Raw genomic sequence first — 12839 nt, 5'->3', positions numbered from 1 at the left:
AATAAAAAAGAGAAAAAAATTACAGTATAAATATTTACACAAAAAAAAATAAACGCAATTTATTAAAAGAGTTTAGAACGAAATAAAAATAACAACATTTCAAATTACGCATTCAAATTTTAAACACTTTAGATCTAGAAAAATTTATATATTTTTTGTAATACAATATCCGACATTGGTACTGAAAATCTTATTTATTTCTTGAAAAAAGAAAACAAATTGAATTTATCTAAGATCTTATCAATAAAATCATTCTTATTTTTCATCTCCAAGCAATATCGAAACCCAATATCACATTATGAAATAATTTAAGTACACGATATATTATCCTACTTCCCATGAACGTTAATAGGTGGCAGCATATAGCCGCTGCATGACATTGTCGCATTGGATTAAAGGCGGTGATAATCTGTGATATTCTATTTTTTTCAATTAACAATGGCGAATTTTAAACCTGTTACCCATGTGCTCTTTGATATGGATGGGTTAATATTCGGTAAGTGTTTACAAAAATCACTTTTTAATTAATTCTCTTGTAAGGAAGCTGTCTCGCGCCGGTGAACAATAAAAAAAATGTATGTGCTCGTGGTGAAATTTTAAAATTTCTTATCATTAATTTCCTTTTTCCCTAATATCCAAGTCATTTTGTAGAAAAAAATATGCAGACACATTATTATGTTGTAGTTTTATACGATGAAATTTGTTTTTGAATTATATGAATGTATATTTTCCATTTTACGGGATGATTGATCACTTTAAAAAATATTTGTTTTGAATTATAGTTCTGTTGGTTTCCAACAGATGGCGGTATTGTTCACCCCGCAAATTGTGACCACAAATGTTTGAAAGAAAATTTTTTATTTATTTCAATAAATATTCGATTTCAGAATAAAACTTGAAAAATTTAAGTAGCTGCTTCATTCTTAAATAATGATTTCTTATTTTAATCTTGTAAGAAGTGTTTAAATGTATCACGGTTTTAAAAGCATTAGTTTTAAGAATTAATTTTTAATTTTTAAAAATTAGGCTTTTTTTTTTTTTTTTGTATTAATTATTTACGAAGATAGTTATAAAATTTTCGAAAAATAAACTATCAAACTAAAACGTAAGTTCTGAATTATTTTATTTGGAAGAGTTAAATTTTCTAAAAATTCTATCAATTATTAATTTGATTAAACTATTGAGTTGCCACTATTTAACTATTTATCTATTGGATTACTCTTGCATTTAAAAAAATAATAGAAACTTTTGTTGCTCAAATTAATAAACTATTTATTGTTTTATTAAGTTTTGGTACTAGTACTGAAATAAGTATGCTGATTTTAAAGAGAAACACCATAAAAATGGGGGTTTTTTTTTTTAAAAAAATGTTTTTATCGGTGAAACTCTTTATTGTATAATGAAGCAACATGCATTTTTATTCATTTACTTATTTTTCATTATTCTGCATTTTTTTTTTTTTTTTTTTAAATGTTAAAAACAAAATTTTACGAAGTTAAAATTCTGCTTGATCCGGGGTCAATTACGTAATATCTCTTCGATTATAAGAACAATATTGTTCTTTTAATTGAAAGGTCTAGCTCATTAACAGATTAAAAGTCATACAAGATTTGTGTACAGAAATACAGTTAATTTTATACACAAATCACACGAAATTTTTTTTAATATTTTACACAAACTTTCTTAAAACTTTTATATTTTTTAAACTATTAGTGAACTGAAATTTTCCTATCAATAGCTTAAAATATACATTCGAATCAATATCTCACTTGTCTGGATCGCAATATTCGACGCATAAATATGCATGACTGCTATGTTTCTGTAAAAACTTAAATAGCTTGTTAACTATTGGTTTGATCAACTCAGGTGTGATTTTTTTTTTTTTTTTCGATTCAGCTTAAAAATATAATCGGAAACATTAGGTATATCACTTGCCTAGACGGCAACGAATATGTTTTGCCCGATTTTTCCTCTCCGTTAACCCTAAATAGAAGCTAACGCTTTACTCGCAAAAGCTTTTTTTACTTCAAACGCTCATGTTAGGCCTAGATGACAGTCTTAAAAGAATTTACAGTTTTCCCATAACTATTTCTGCATTTAATTACTCTGGTACGAGTCGCATATTTTAAGGACATATTATCTTCTTTAGACTCAAGGTATCCATAAGGATACCTCACCAAATGCATCCTGGAAAAATTAAAGAGTGGCGGCAAATTTTTCTTAAGATTGATTAAAATTTCATTAGGTTAACTTCCAATTTAGTTTTATAAAATCAGTTTTGCAGTTTTCGCACCACAATAAACGAAGTGATAATATTTTCAGCAGATATAAATACTTCAAAGTATGAATATTTTCAAAATTTAGCTACCACATCAAAACACTTTCTAGGATGCGCTTAGTAAAAATATATGATATCTGAAGAGGTTAAATAAAAGTTGAATCAGTACCATAGATTTGTGAATTGATTTCGTTTCTGCTTTACTTGTAATCAACCAGCAAATTTTACACTTGTCTGATTTTAGTGAATGTAATTAATGTCCTTAAAAGTTGTACGAAATTTCAGTTTCTTGCTACTTTATGGTCAAATTTAAGGTCTCGCAAAATGTACACCACACATATGTTAAATTTTTTTAGTTTTACTCATTAGTATAACTTCATAGAAATATTGATTTACAATTTGTTTTTCTGTTAGCATCAGATGATTTTGCTAGTTTTCTCAGAAAAGAAAAGAAAAATACATGTCTCATAGCTTTACGCATTCACACAAAGAACATATCATGAAAACTTCAACAAAATCAAAAACGTCAAGTATCCAACCTTTTCTAATTTTCTCGATGTTTGAAGAAAACTGACTCTAAATTATGTTGAATTTGGTCTTTATATAAAATATTTCGGCAAATCAGTATTAAATCTCAGCTCAAAGGCAGAGGCTGTTACAGAATTTCAGGAGTGCTCATTTTACTACTGCTATAAAAAAATAATAATAAATATTTTGCAATAAAAAAAATTAGATGTGATATTTAAGCATTTTAGTTCTTCCTAATTTTAGCGCCGTCCGAATTTAGTAAAAATAAGAAGTAAATTGTGACAAAATTAATAATCACTTATACATCGTATGCATATCCTTTTAATTAGCAAAACAAAGTATCCTATCAAGTGTTATGTTATTGTAATTAACTCACAATTATTATCACAGAGAATATCAAAAAATATATTGAAAACCACTGGGGAAAAAATCTATCTCATTTAGCTGAAATTACTGAGCAGAGAAGTAGGCATCAGAAGAACTGCATATTGTTGAGCTCTAGAAATAGGGATCAGAAAAACTACATATTGTTAGGCTTTAGAAGTAGGCATCAGAAAAACTGCATATTCTTAGGCTTATGAAATAGGCGTCAGAAAAACTGTATATTGTTAGACTCTAGAGATAGGCATCTACAAAACGACATATTCTTAGGCTCTAGAAATAGACATCAGAAGAACTGCATATTCTTAGGCTCTAGAAATAGGCATCAGAAAAACTGCATATTCTTAGGCTCAAGAGATAAGCGTAAAAAAAACTGCATATAGTTCGGCTCTAAAAATAGGCATCTGAAAAATTACATACTCTTAGGATCGAGAAATAGGAATCAGAAAAATTGCATATTGTTAGGCTCTAGAAACAGGCATCAGAGAAACAATATGCAATTTTTCTGTTGCACCTTAAATTTAAAGACTAAGTGAAGTCAAGCACCTCCAACAGCAGAATAGCTGTTGGCTAAGAGAGTTAAGGAGTTTAAAGTGCCTCAGTTTCAAGACCAAATACATATGGAAGGCAATGTCGTTAATTTTGCGCTCCGGGCGCCTTTATTTCTAAAGCAGCTAGTACCCATCGATGTGAAACTGAGCAAGCATCAAGCCGTCAATAGGGCTAAGCCTACAGTCGTACATAGTGACGACCAAGGTTAAGTGCTTCCACCTCCGTGCCGTCGCCTAAGTTGTATACTTTTTCATTTACAAAAGATTTTGTAAAAAATTTTAATTTTATTGTTTTGCTTTAGATACTGAAGATATTTACACAAGAATACATCAAGTTATTGCCAGTAAGTTCGGGAAAGAGTTCACATGGGAAGTGAAAATAAAGTGTATGGGTAAAACCGCAAACGATGCTGCTGCGACTTTCATACAGGAACTTCAAATACCTATGTCTGTCCAAGAATTCGAAGTTGTTTTTCGTTCTTTGTGCGAAGAAGAGTTCTTGAAAACTAAGGTCTTGCCAGGTATGTATTACTCAGTTGAAATGTTTTGATATGTGAAAAGTCATTTGTAGTACGGTAATTAAACTCATGTTTGTGAAAATTGCAACACCATGATGGACTTATGCGAGTGAGCTGAAATTTTCAGAAAATGCAAAGTAGAGCATAATATGCAAATGATTAGAATTTCAGACCCGTAGCGCATGCGTATGCTGAGCAGCGCCCTCTGAATGGTGGATGGATCCGAATAAATAGACGACTGTAGCGAGGCGTGTATGGTTATCGGTGGTTATCTGCTAGTGGTAAACGTTAGCTCAGACGTTACTTATGCCTCTTCGACGAAAGAGAGCGAGATTTTAACAACTTACGGAGTTTGAAAGGGGGAGAATCATCAGCCTTCGTGAAGCTGGATTGTCTCATCGTGCAGTAGCCGCTCGTGTGCAGCGTAACAGCAGCACAGTGATGCGTGTTTGAAAGCAGTGGACGGACGAGTGTCAAACAACTCGGAAATCCGGGAGTGGACCCCGAAGTGTCACGTCAGCTCGCGCTGATAGACACCTGGTTCGCATGGCGCTGACAGGCCGTACGGCTCCCTCTAGACAACTGGCAGCACAGTGGTCAATAGCTACAGGCGTTTCATTGTGTGCTTCATTAATTCGTAGACGTCAACTGCAGTGTGGACTGCGCGCAAGGACTCCTTTATACAGGATCACCATCACGCTAAACCATAGCTGCCTGCGGCTACAATGGGCCAATCAGCATAAGGACTGGCGTGCTGATTGGCAGCATGTCGTGTTTTCTGACGAATCCCGCTTTAATTTGTGGTACCATGATGGCCGCATTCGTGTCAGGCGCTATGCCTGTGAACGCCACCTTCCGGAGTGCATTATCAAACGCCACAGTGGACGAACACCCGGAGTTATGGTCTGGGGTGCCATAGCATATCATGGACAATCTCAATTGCTACTAATTGTGGGTAATCTGAACAGCAACCGGTACATCAGTGAAGTTTTACAGCCCCAAGCTGTTCCCTTCCGTCACGCCTTGCCAGATGCTGTATTTCAACAAGACAATGCCCTCCCTCATATTGCTAGGACTGTTCAATCCTTCCTTGCATTGCGGCAGGTACAGTTTCTTCCTTGGCCTGCGTATTCCCCACATACGTCACCGATTGAACATGTGTGTCATTTCGTTGGTCGGTGCTTCGCTCGTGATCCTCGTCCTGTGGCTTCTACAGACGAACTTTGTGTACGCATACAAACTATATGGAATGCTCTTCCTCAGACAGACATTCAAAATTTGCTTCACTCCGTGCCACGTCGTGTAGTAGCGTTTATTGCGATGCGTGGTGGTTACACAAAATACTGATTTCGATCTCTTGTTATTGTTTGTTTGCTTTGAAAGTTTAATCATTTATTTGTACCACTACTACTCAACTGTGTAGTAAATTTCATTCAATTATGACGATTCCTTCATGGTGTTGCAATTTTCACAAACAGGAGTTTACATTAAAATATTATGTGAGAATTATTTCCCCTGTGAGTTCACGTATAAGTTTTTGGTATAAAAAGAGGTGTCTGAGTACAGTAAATTTAGAAATTAATGTTGTTTACTTTCCAGATTTTAAATATTTATTTAATTGTCACTCATTCATGTGCAGGCTTGTATGCTCAGTAAAAAGTAAGGCTTATAAGCTTTTGTTAAGTTGAATAATAGATAGCATAAATTAAAAAAGGATATTACACAGATGCACCCAAGGTCACGGCGGGACTCGAACCCGCTGCTTCCACCCTGTAGCAAAGAATACAGAAAGAAGACCAGCTCCTCCCGTTTCAAGAACCACTGCGGTTGTGCCCCTAAATGTTGTTTTTTCCTTTATACACAGAGACCTCATCAAACCTTGGGGGACTGGCTTACATGTCTATGAAAGCTAGACTTCTTCTCCTATGTATATTCTTTGGTTGTAGAGTATTTGGTAGAATGGCAAGACTGTTTTGCCAAAGAGGATCCGACATCTGTTCGGAAAACGAGTATAACTTTCCTCAACTAACATATAAAATACAAAAAGTAAGGATTCGCACGATCCTTAAAAAATTTAAAAAGTGGTTTTAATATTCTAACAAAAAAGTTACAAACTTCTTTTTATTAGCTTATTATTAAAGAATTCACTATTGAATGTATTAATTAGGAAATAGTTAGCTTAGTAGTGAACACAAACTTAATCTTAAAAAAATGTTTTATGAATTTTTAATTAAGTTTGTATATATTTTCATTCTTTTGCTAACCTTCAAGCACCGTAAGAGTATTGTATAATAAACTTTTAAAAAGAAGTTAAAAGTTTATTGATATACAATTCGCGATCGCAACGAACTATAGGGGGCGTTGTTGTATGAGACGCATACCTGCGATTTCTATATGAACAGTCATTCAGTTACTCTGGAGACGTCGTTAATGTAGCGTGTAGCATTGCAACGTTCCTTCTTTAATGTGGCTTATTAAATTTAAAAAAGAAAAATGCTTGATCTTCTTTCTTGTACAACCGAAAACAAAATGGTATCTCTTTTTATTAGAGAAGGAACATCCAAAACACATCGGAAAAATATTTGTACATTAACAGAAAAAAATATGTATATTCTTATAAGAGTTAAAACCTAATGCCCGAGAAATAGTATTACTAAATTTAATGATATAACATGAAAGGCCCATTTAAACTTTACATTCTATAGTTTTAAGAATCATATTAGTTCAAAAATTAAAATGAACAAAAAGTATACATGGGCCTCATAATTTTATGAAATTTAATTTTGTAAACAACGTTTTTTGACAACAATTTTTATCAAAAAATTTCAAGTTTCAATAAAAATCATTATTTAGAAACTAAGAAACGCAAAATAAAGAAAGCTGACGAAACAAAAACAAAAAACAATTCTTTTTTGTCGCCATTTTTAGAGCTACGAATATTCGTCTTTGGGATTTGCCAAAAACAAAACAAGATGCAATTTTATTTTTTCAGGAGGGAAATATTTTACCGAAAAAACGAAAATGTACCAATTCCCACAACATGAAACTTTATCTTGGTAAACGTACGTTTTGGAAATGTTATTTCATTTGGAATCTTATTCATCAGAGTTCATATGGCGATATGATTGTTTTGAATCTATGCTAAACTCTATATTGGCTCATTTTCCACCGAAATCCGATTAACTATTTTGATTTTAAATAAAGTGTTTTATTTTATGAATTGTCGCAAAAATTTTAAGTGTAGATTGGCGGCACTTAAAAACCGCCAAATCTGTAGCGGCGGTGGCGTTAATACGTAAGTACCGAATTTTTATTCCATACTTTTCTGAATCATATTATTTCAAACATTGGAATATACAAGAAGTATACATAAACACATAATGTTATACCATTTAATTTTTCAAAAGTATTTTGAGAACAATTTTTATCAAAAAATTATAAACTAAAAAACGGAAAATAAAGAATTCTTAGGATAAAAAAAACGATTTTAAGAATTCTTAACATTGAAATAAAAACTTTCATATTGTTTCTTTTTTTATTATTATTATAGTTCTTAATCAGACGTAAAAAACCATTCTGTAGAGAACCATCATCAAATGAAAAAAAAAATATTTACAAGCAAATTTTTTATTGTAAAAATCATTGCACTTACCTGATTTATGATTCCCGGAGAATTCCAAAATGATAAGTTCCTTGTTTGAAAACTTTATTCTCAAATAATAGATACATAGTTTATACCTTCATTACTTTTAGATAACATACTACACAGCAAAATTTTATAATTGATATGAATTTGAATATGTAGCTAAAAACAGAATAGCTGAATTCTAGTTGAACTTATTCTTTCAAAATTAAAAAAAACTTACCAAGAAAACGATTTAAATTAATTAAGAATCAGCACAAATGGCACTATTTCAAGTAACTTGGATAATTTTTTATTGTTGTTTTCCGAATTATATGGATACAGATATATATACTATTCTATAACGAAGAAGAATATGCTATAACTATTACAATTCTGTATGTTCTGAATTCATATTTATTCACTGGAATGACGAAAGCAATGTTGACTTCACTTTAATTCGTAATGAATTGAAGACAGAAGAAATGCATTTTACCTTAATACACACATCTGTAACAGTATCCGAAATCGGAAGTCATCAGTTGCAAGTTTGTTGATAATAGAAATTAAAAATTATTGATGAATTTTTCTTCAAATGTTTGGCGTGTTCTGTTCCTGAAAGATTTACTAATATTCTGGAGGTTTTTTTCAAGTTCTTCGGCCTTTTCCTTAGGGAAATTTTGTTTCTTATTTGCTGCTAAAAAATGGCGTCTGATTCAGTCAATGACTTTGATGGAACTAAATGAAAACGTGATAAATTAATGTCCAATATTTACAGGCTCCCGCTAGACGGCGTACTCGAGCGTTGCGATCGCGAATTCGAAAAAAAATTTTAGAAATATATTCAAGAGAATGATAATGAATCAGAATTTTTTAAAATTCGCTGCTGTAATTTTAGTCTGTAATTAAAAAGAAAAAGAAAAAAAAGCGGTAAAACTCTTCAGTTTAAGATGCGACACTTTAAGGCCATAGGTCTTTCTTTTTTTTTTTTTTTTTTTTTTTTTTTGTCTTAAGCGTTATTTTCAAAGAAACAATGGCGCAAGGAGTGTATAAGTAAATATATAAACCTATATATTCCTTGTAAACCCGTTATTCAGACAAAAAATAAGCTAAACTAAAAATATTAATTTGAGAAAAATTCTCTAGTTTTTCAAACAAAAATAATTTCAGACTTGAAATCCCACAACAGCGTTAGGTAGAATGAAATACTTATATAAATGGAACAAAATTTTTGCTGCTCAATGTAATAAACAATTTTATTTCTATCTCAAAAAATTTCTCCATTCAATTAGCCACTATCAATAAATCTACTTCAAGTTTTTGAGCTCGTTGTCACTTGCCGCTTCTCGATCCCGCAATAACAACATTTTACGCCTGCTGAACTAAACTACTACTGAACTCTGTCCATAGCGACAGCCCATAGAGGGCCAAGGCCTAATGTGCCCATTTCAGTTTTCTTGACCTTTGGGCTCTAGGATGCACGAGCAGATGTTCCGGTTGGATAGTCAGCCCAACGTGGAACCCTCAGTGTTTAGTTCCCAAGCATGCTTGGTACTCATTTTATCGACCCACTGAAGGGATAAAAGGCTGAATCAACCTTGCCCGGCCCGAGGATCGAACCAAGGACCTGTGGCATGACAGCACGAAGCACTGTCACTCAGCCACCAGGCGTCACATTTCACGCCTAAATATGTATTTTATATGACTTATGTAATCGTTAGAAAAGTTCGTTATCAGAAATTTCAGTAAGTTTCCTATAATCTCAGAATATTCATATCTTTGTTTCCTTTCACGACATATTTAGACCTTGTGTCATTTTTTTTAGGGATCGAAAGATTAATCACGCATTTACATGCAAAGAACATACCAATAGCCATAGCAACAAGTTCAAAATTAGAAACATATAACATAAAGACTAGAAACCACCAAGAACTAATAAAAAAATTCCACCACGTAGTCTCAGGATCAAGTGACCCAGAAGTTCAGAAAGGAAAACCTGCTCCTGATGTATTCTTAGTGTGTGCAAGCCGTTTTCCAGATAAACCTTCTCCGGACAAGGTATGTTCTATTACTATTTTCAAGAAGAAAAAAATATTTTTTAAAAAATTAACCTAGTATAAAGGTTTCTAAAATAAAATGGGAACCTGAGTGTTAGAATCAAAATGAGAGTAAAGATAACAGCACCCAACCATTAAAGGTTTTAAAAGGAGGTCAGAAAAGTGCACCGCACTTTGCACGTAAATAATTAACCAGTTCTTATGAGAGTAGTAACGACATGTAATTCTTCAAAATGTAACTCTAAGCAAACGTTTCATAAAAGCAATGATTTCATGGTAGATCATGGTGTTAGTTTAGCCTTATCTGATATTGATAAAGCCCTTCACGAACTATCCTACACCATTTGTTCACAGTCGTATATCCTAAACAGTGTTCACCAAAAAAACATTTAATGACAAATTACCTTCTGTCACTAAAAATAATACAAACTGATCGTGTTTCTGTATTAGACGCATCTATTTTGGCATGACTTTATATTCTCTTTTTATACTCTCATACGAATTAATTAATCAATTACATCCAATTTGCTGTGCATTCTTCTTGCCTGAATCATATAATCCTGAAAGTTGGTGCTTCTATCACTACTGTATTTCTGGCGCATCCACTGTTCCTTTAAACTACCTTTATATATTCCATTTTTTGAAAATTGAACAAGCCTATTTTAAACCAGTGTCATTTCTTCAATTTCATTAAAATAAAATTTATTGAGCAATCATCTTGACTCCACAATTTTCTCTTGTTTAAAATGCATCATTGATCTACATTTAATTTCAATTAACTTTTATTTTATTTAATCCAGATTGGCAGCAACTCTTTTTGCCTTTTATTTCAATGACACTACATTGTGACAACGATATAATACAGCCATTGTTATACATCGTACAGCGATTTTAAACGTTTAGGGAATGAATGTAACACACATAATGTAAACAAAGAATTTAAAATTGACCCATGATCGGAATTGTCATTACACTCAGCTAAATGTTGAAATAAAATGACTGTTTTTAAAACTGTACTTTTGTGTCTCTAAATTATCTTAATTCCATATTAGTTTTTCCTTTAATTGTTGCCGAAAATTGGTGTACAAAACTGCACTGTAAATGCCAAAAACCATTAAGTTTGGATTAATCATTAAGTACCCTTATTATTATAATTTTCTAGTTAACAAAAATTTTAATAGTAGTTTTAAAAAATTCTTCTTTCTGATTTTGCATCATAATTTAAAATATATTTTTTTAAATATTACTTTTATAGGTTCTCGTGTTTGAAGATGCTCCAAATGGCGTGCTAGCTGCGGTTGCGGCTGGCATGCAAGTGGTAATGGTTCCTGATCCCCGAGTGGAACCAGAATTTACAAAAGACGCTACACAAGTTCTCAAAACGATGGAAGATTTCAGACCGGAACTGTTTGGTCTACCACCTTTTGATGATGTTCAATCTTAGTAGTTAGTTTATCAAATTAAATTGTTGGTCTATATCACAATATAAATCTTGTTATCGACTGGTTATATCTTCTTGATACTAATAAAAAAAGTTGTTCTTCACTCTTGTTTATCTTCCAAGTCTTTCATCAAGAAATATTAATAAATAGTTTACGTTACAAAAATTAAGTTTAAAACTATTTTGACTTTTCTCATGAGAATAATCATGGTTAGGTCGGGTCTGGTCTAACTGGGCTCCTGAGGCCAATAATGGCCCTTTTCCCATTCATCCTGTAAAACAATAGACAAATTACATAAAATGCAACAAATAATGGCTCATGTTACGGTAGGGAAAAAAGAATGGCACTTTGCCGTGGTTAAAAGTAACAAATAATTTCATGTCTAGAAAAGTTCAAAGCATATTTACAAGTAGGGAAACGAAATTACTCGAAGGAAAAATATTTACAAAAATTGGGAAGAATTAACTAATATTCATAATGAATAACGTTAAGATCATAAAAAACTTCATTAACAAAAAAGTGTACCTCTGTTAACGTAGAGACCCGACCGTCCTGGTTGTTACCACTCGTGTCCGATTGCTCTCTACACTAAAAATTACTCAGATTAGTCTCGTCTTGATCAGACCTACATGGCCAATAATTATGGTTATTCGTTCGTTCGTTGTAGTGGAACTGGGCGTCTGAGGCCTTGCGGCCCTTTTCCCATTCATCCTGAAATTAAACTAAGAAACATGCATGACAAAATTAAAGTTTGGGGAGTAAAATGGAGTTCTTGAGAGAAGAAAAATGGCACTTTGTCATTATTGGGCAATAACAAAATTACAAGTAATAAAAAGTACATGAAAAAAGGTAAAATTAATTTACAATGGGAAAATAAACACTAATGAATATTTACAGTTTGGAAATACATTCAAAAGGGGGGCGAGTTAGAGGAATGTGAGGATGTATGTATATGTGTAAGTGCCGGGTAGCTCTCTACACTGAGGGGTGAAAGCGAGACGGAAAAGAGGAAAGGCTGGTAGTAAAACCATTTCAGTTATAGCTAGTTTTGGGGAGGAGTTTACTTAATCTTTTTTTAAATTTTTCAACAATATCTACTTTATCTTGGAAAAGAAGCAGTTTTATATATATGCCAGAATTATAAAAGAAATCTTGATAGTTACAGTTTTTTCGAAAAAAATGCTGGAATGAAATGTTTTACGTACCAGGGCTTTCACCCATGTCTACACTTCGGTTACAATGAATGATCCTCGTATCTATAAGACTAAAAAATAAGCGCTTAAATAAATTTTGAAATCTTGGTCAAACCTCGATACAACAAACTCAAAGGAAGGCACTAAAAATTTCGAAACATCGAATAACTGAAAGTCGAGTATCTCAATCGAATGTTTTAAAAATTTAGCCGAATCATTTATTGTGTTGATATTTTAAATGTTGTCCAACATGTATTTACTTCAAAAAA

At 32.4% G+C, this 12839-nt stretch overlaps 1 protein-coding gene across 1 annotated transcript; it reads left to right on the top strand.

The window, feature by feature from the left end:
* Nucleotides 1-336: 336 nt before the first annotated feature.
* On the top strand, nt 337-11480 carry Gs1l (pseudouridine 5'-phosphatase-like Gs1l). Its single transcript, XM_016074495.4, has 4 exons — nt 337-496; nt 4041-4259; nt 9704-9936; nt 11191-11480. Exons 1-4 carry the CDS (start codon nt 439-441, stop codon nt 11377-11379), a joined length of 699 nt encoding a protein of 232 aa, XP_015929981.1. The 5' UTR covers nt 337-438; the 3' UTR covers nt 11380-11480.
* Nucleotides 11481-12839: the final 1359 nt, after the last annotated feature.

This window comes from Parasteatoda tepidariorum, chromosome 5 (assembly GCF_982258835.1).
Source record: "Parasteatoda tepidariorum strain Cologne lab strain chromosome 5, Ptep-v5.0, whole genome shotgun sequence".
NCBI lineage: Eukaryota > Metazoa > Arthropoda > Arachnida > Araneae > Theridiidae > Parasteatoda > Parasteatoda tepidariorum.
The sequence above is the reverse complement of the archived record's forward strand: the minus strand, read 5'-3'. Positions and strand labels throughout refer to the sequence as shown.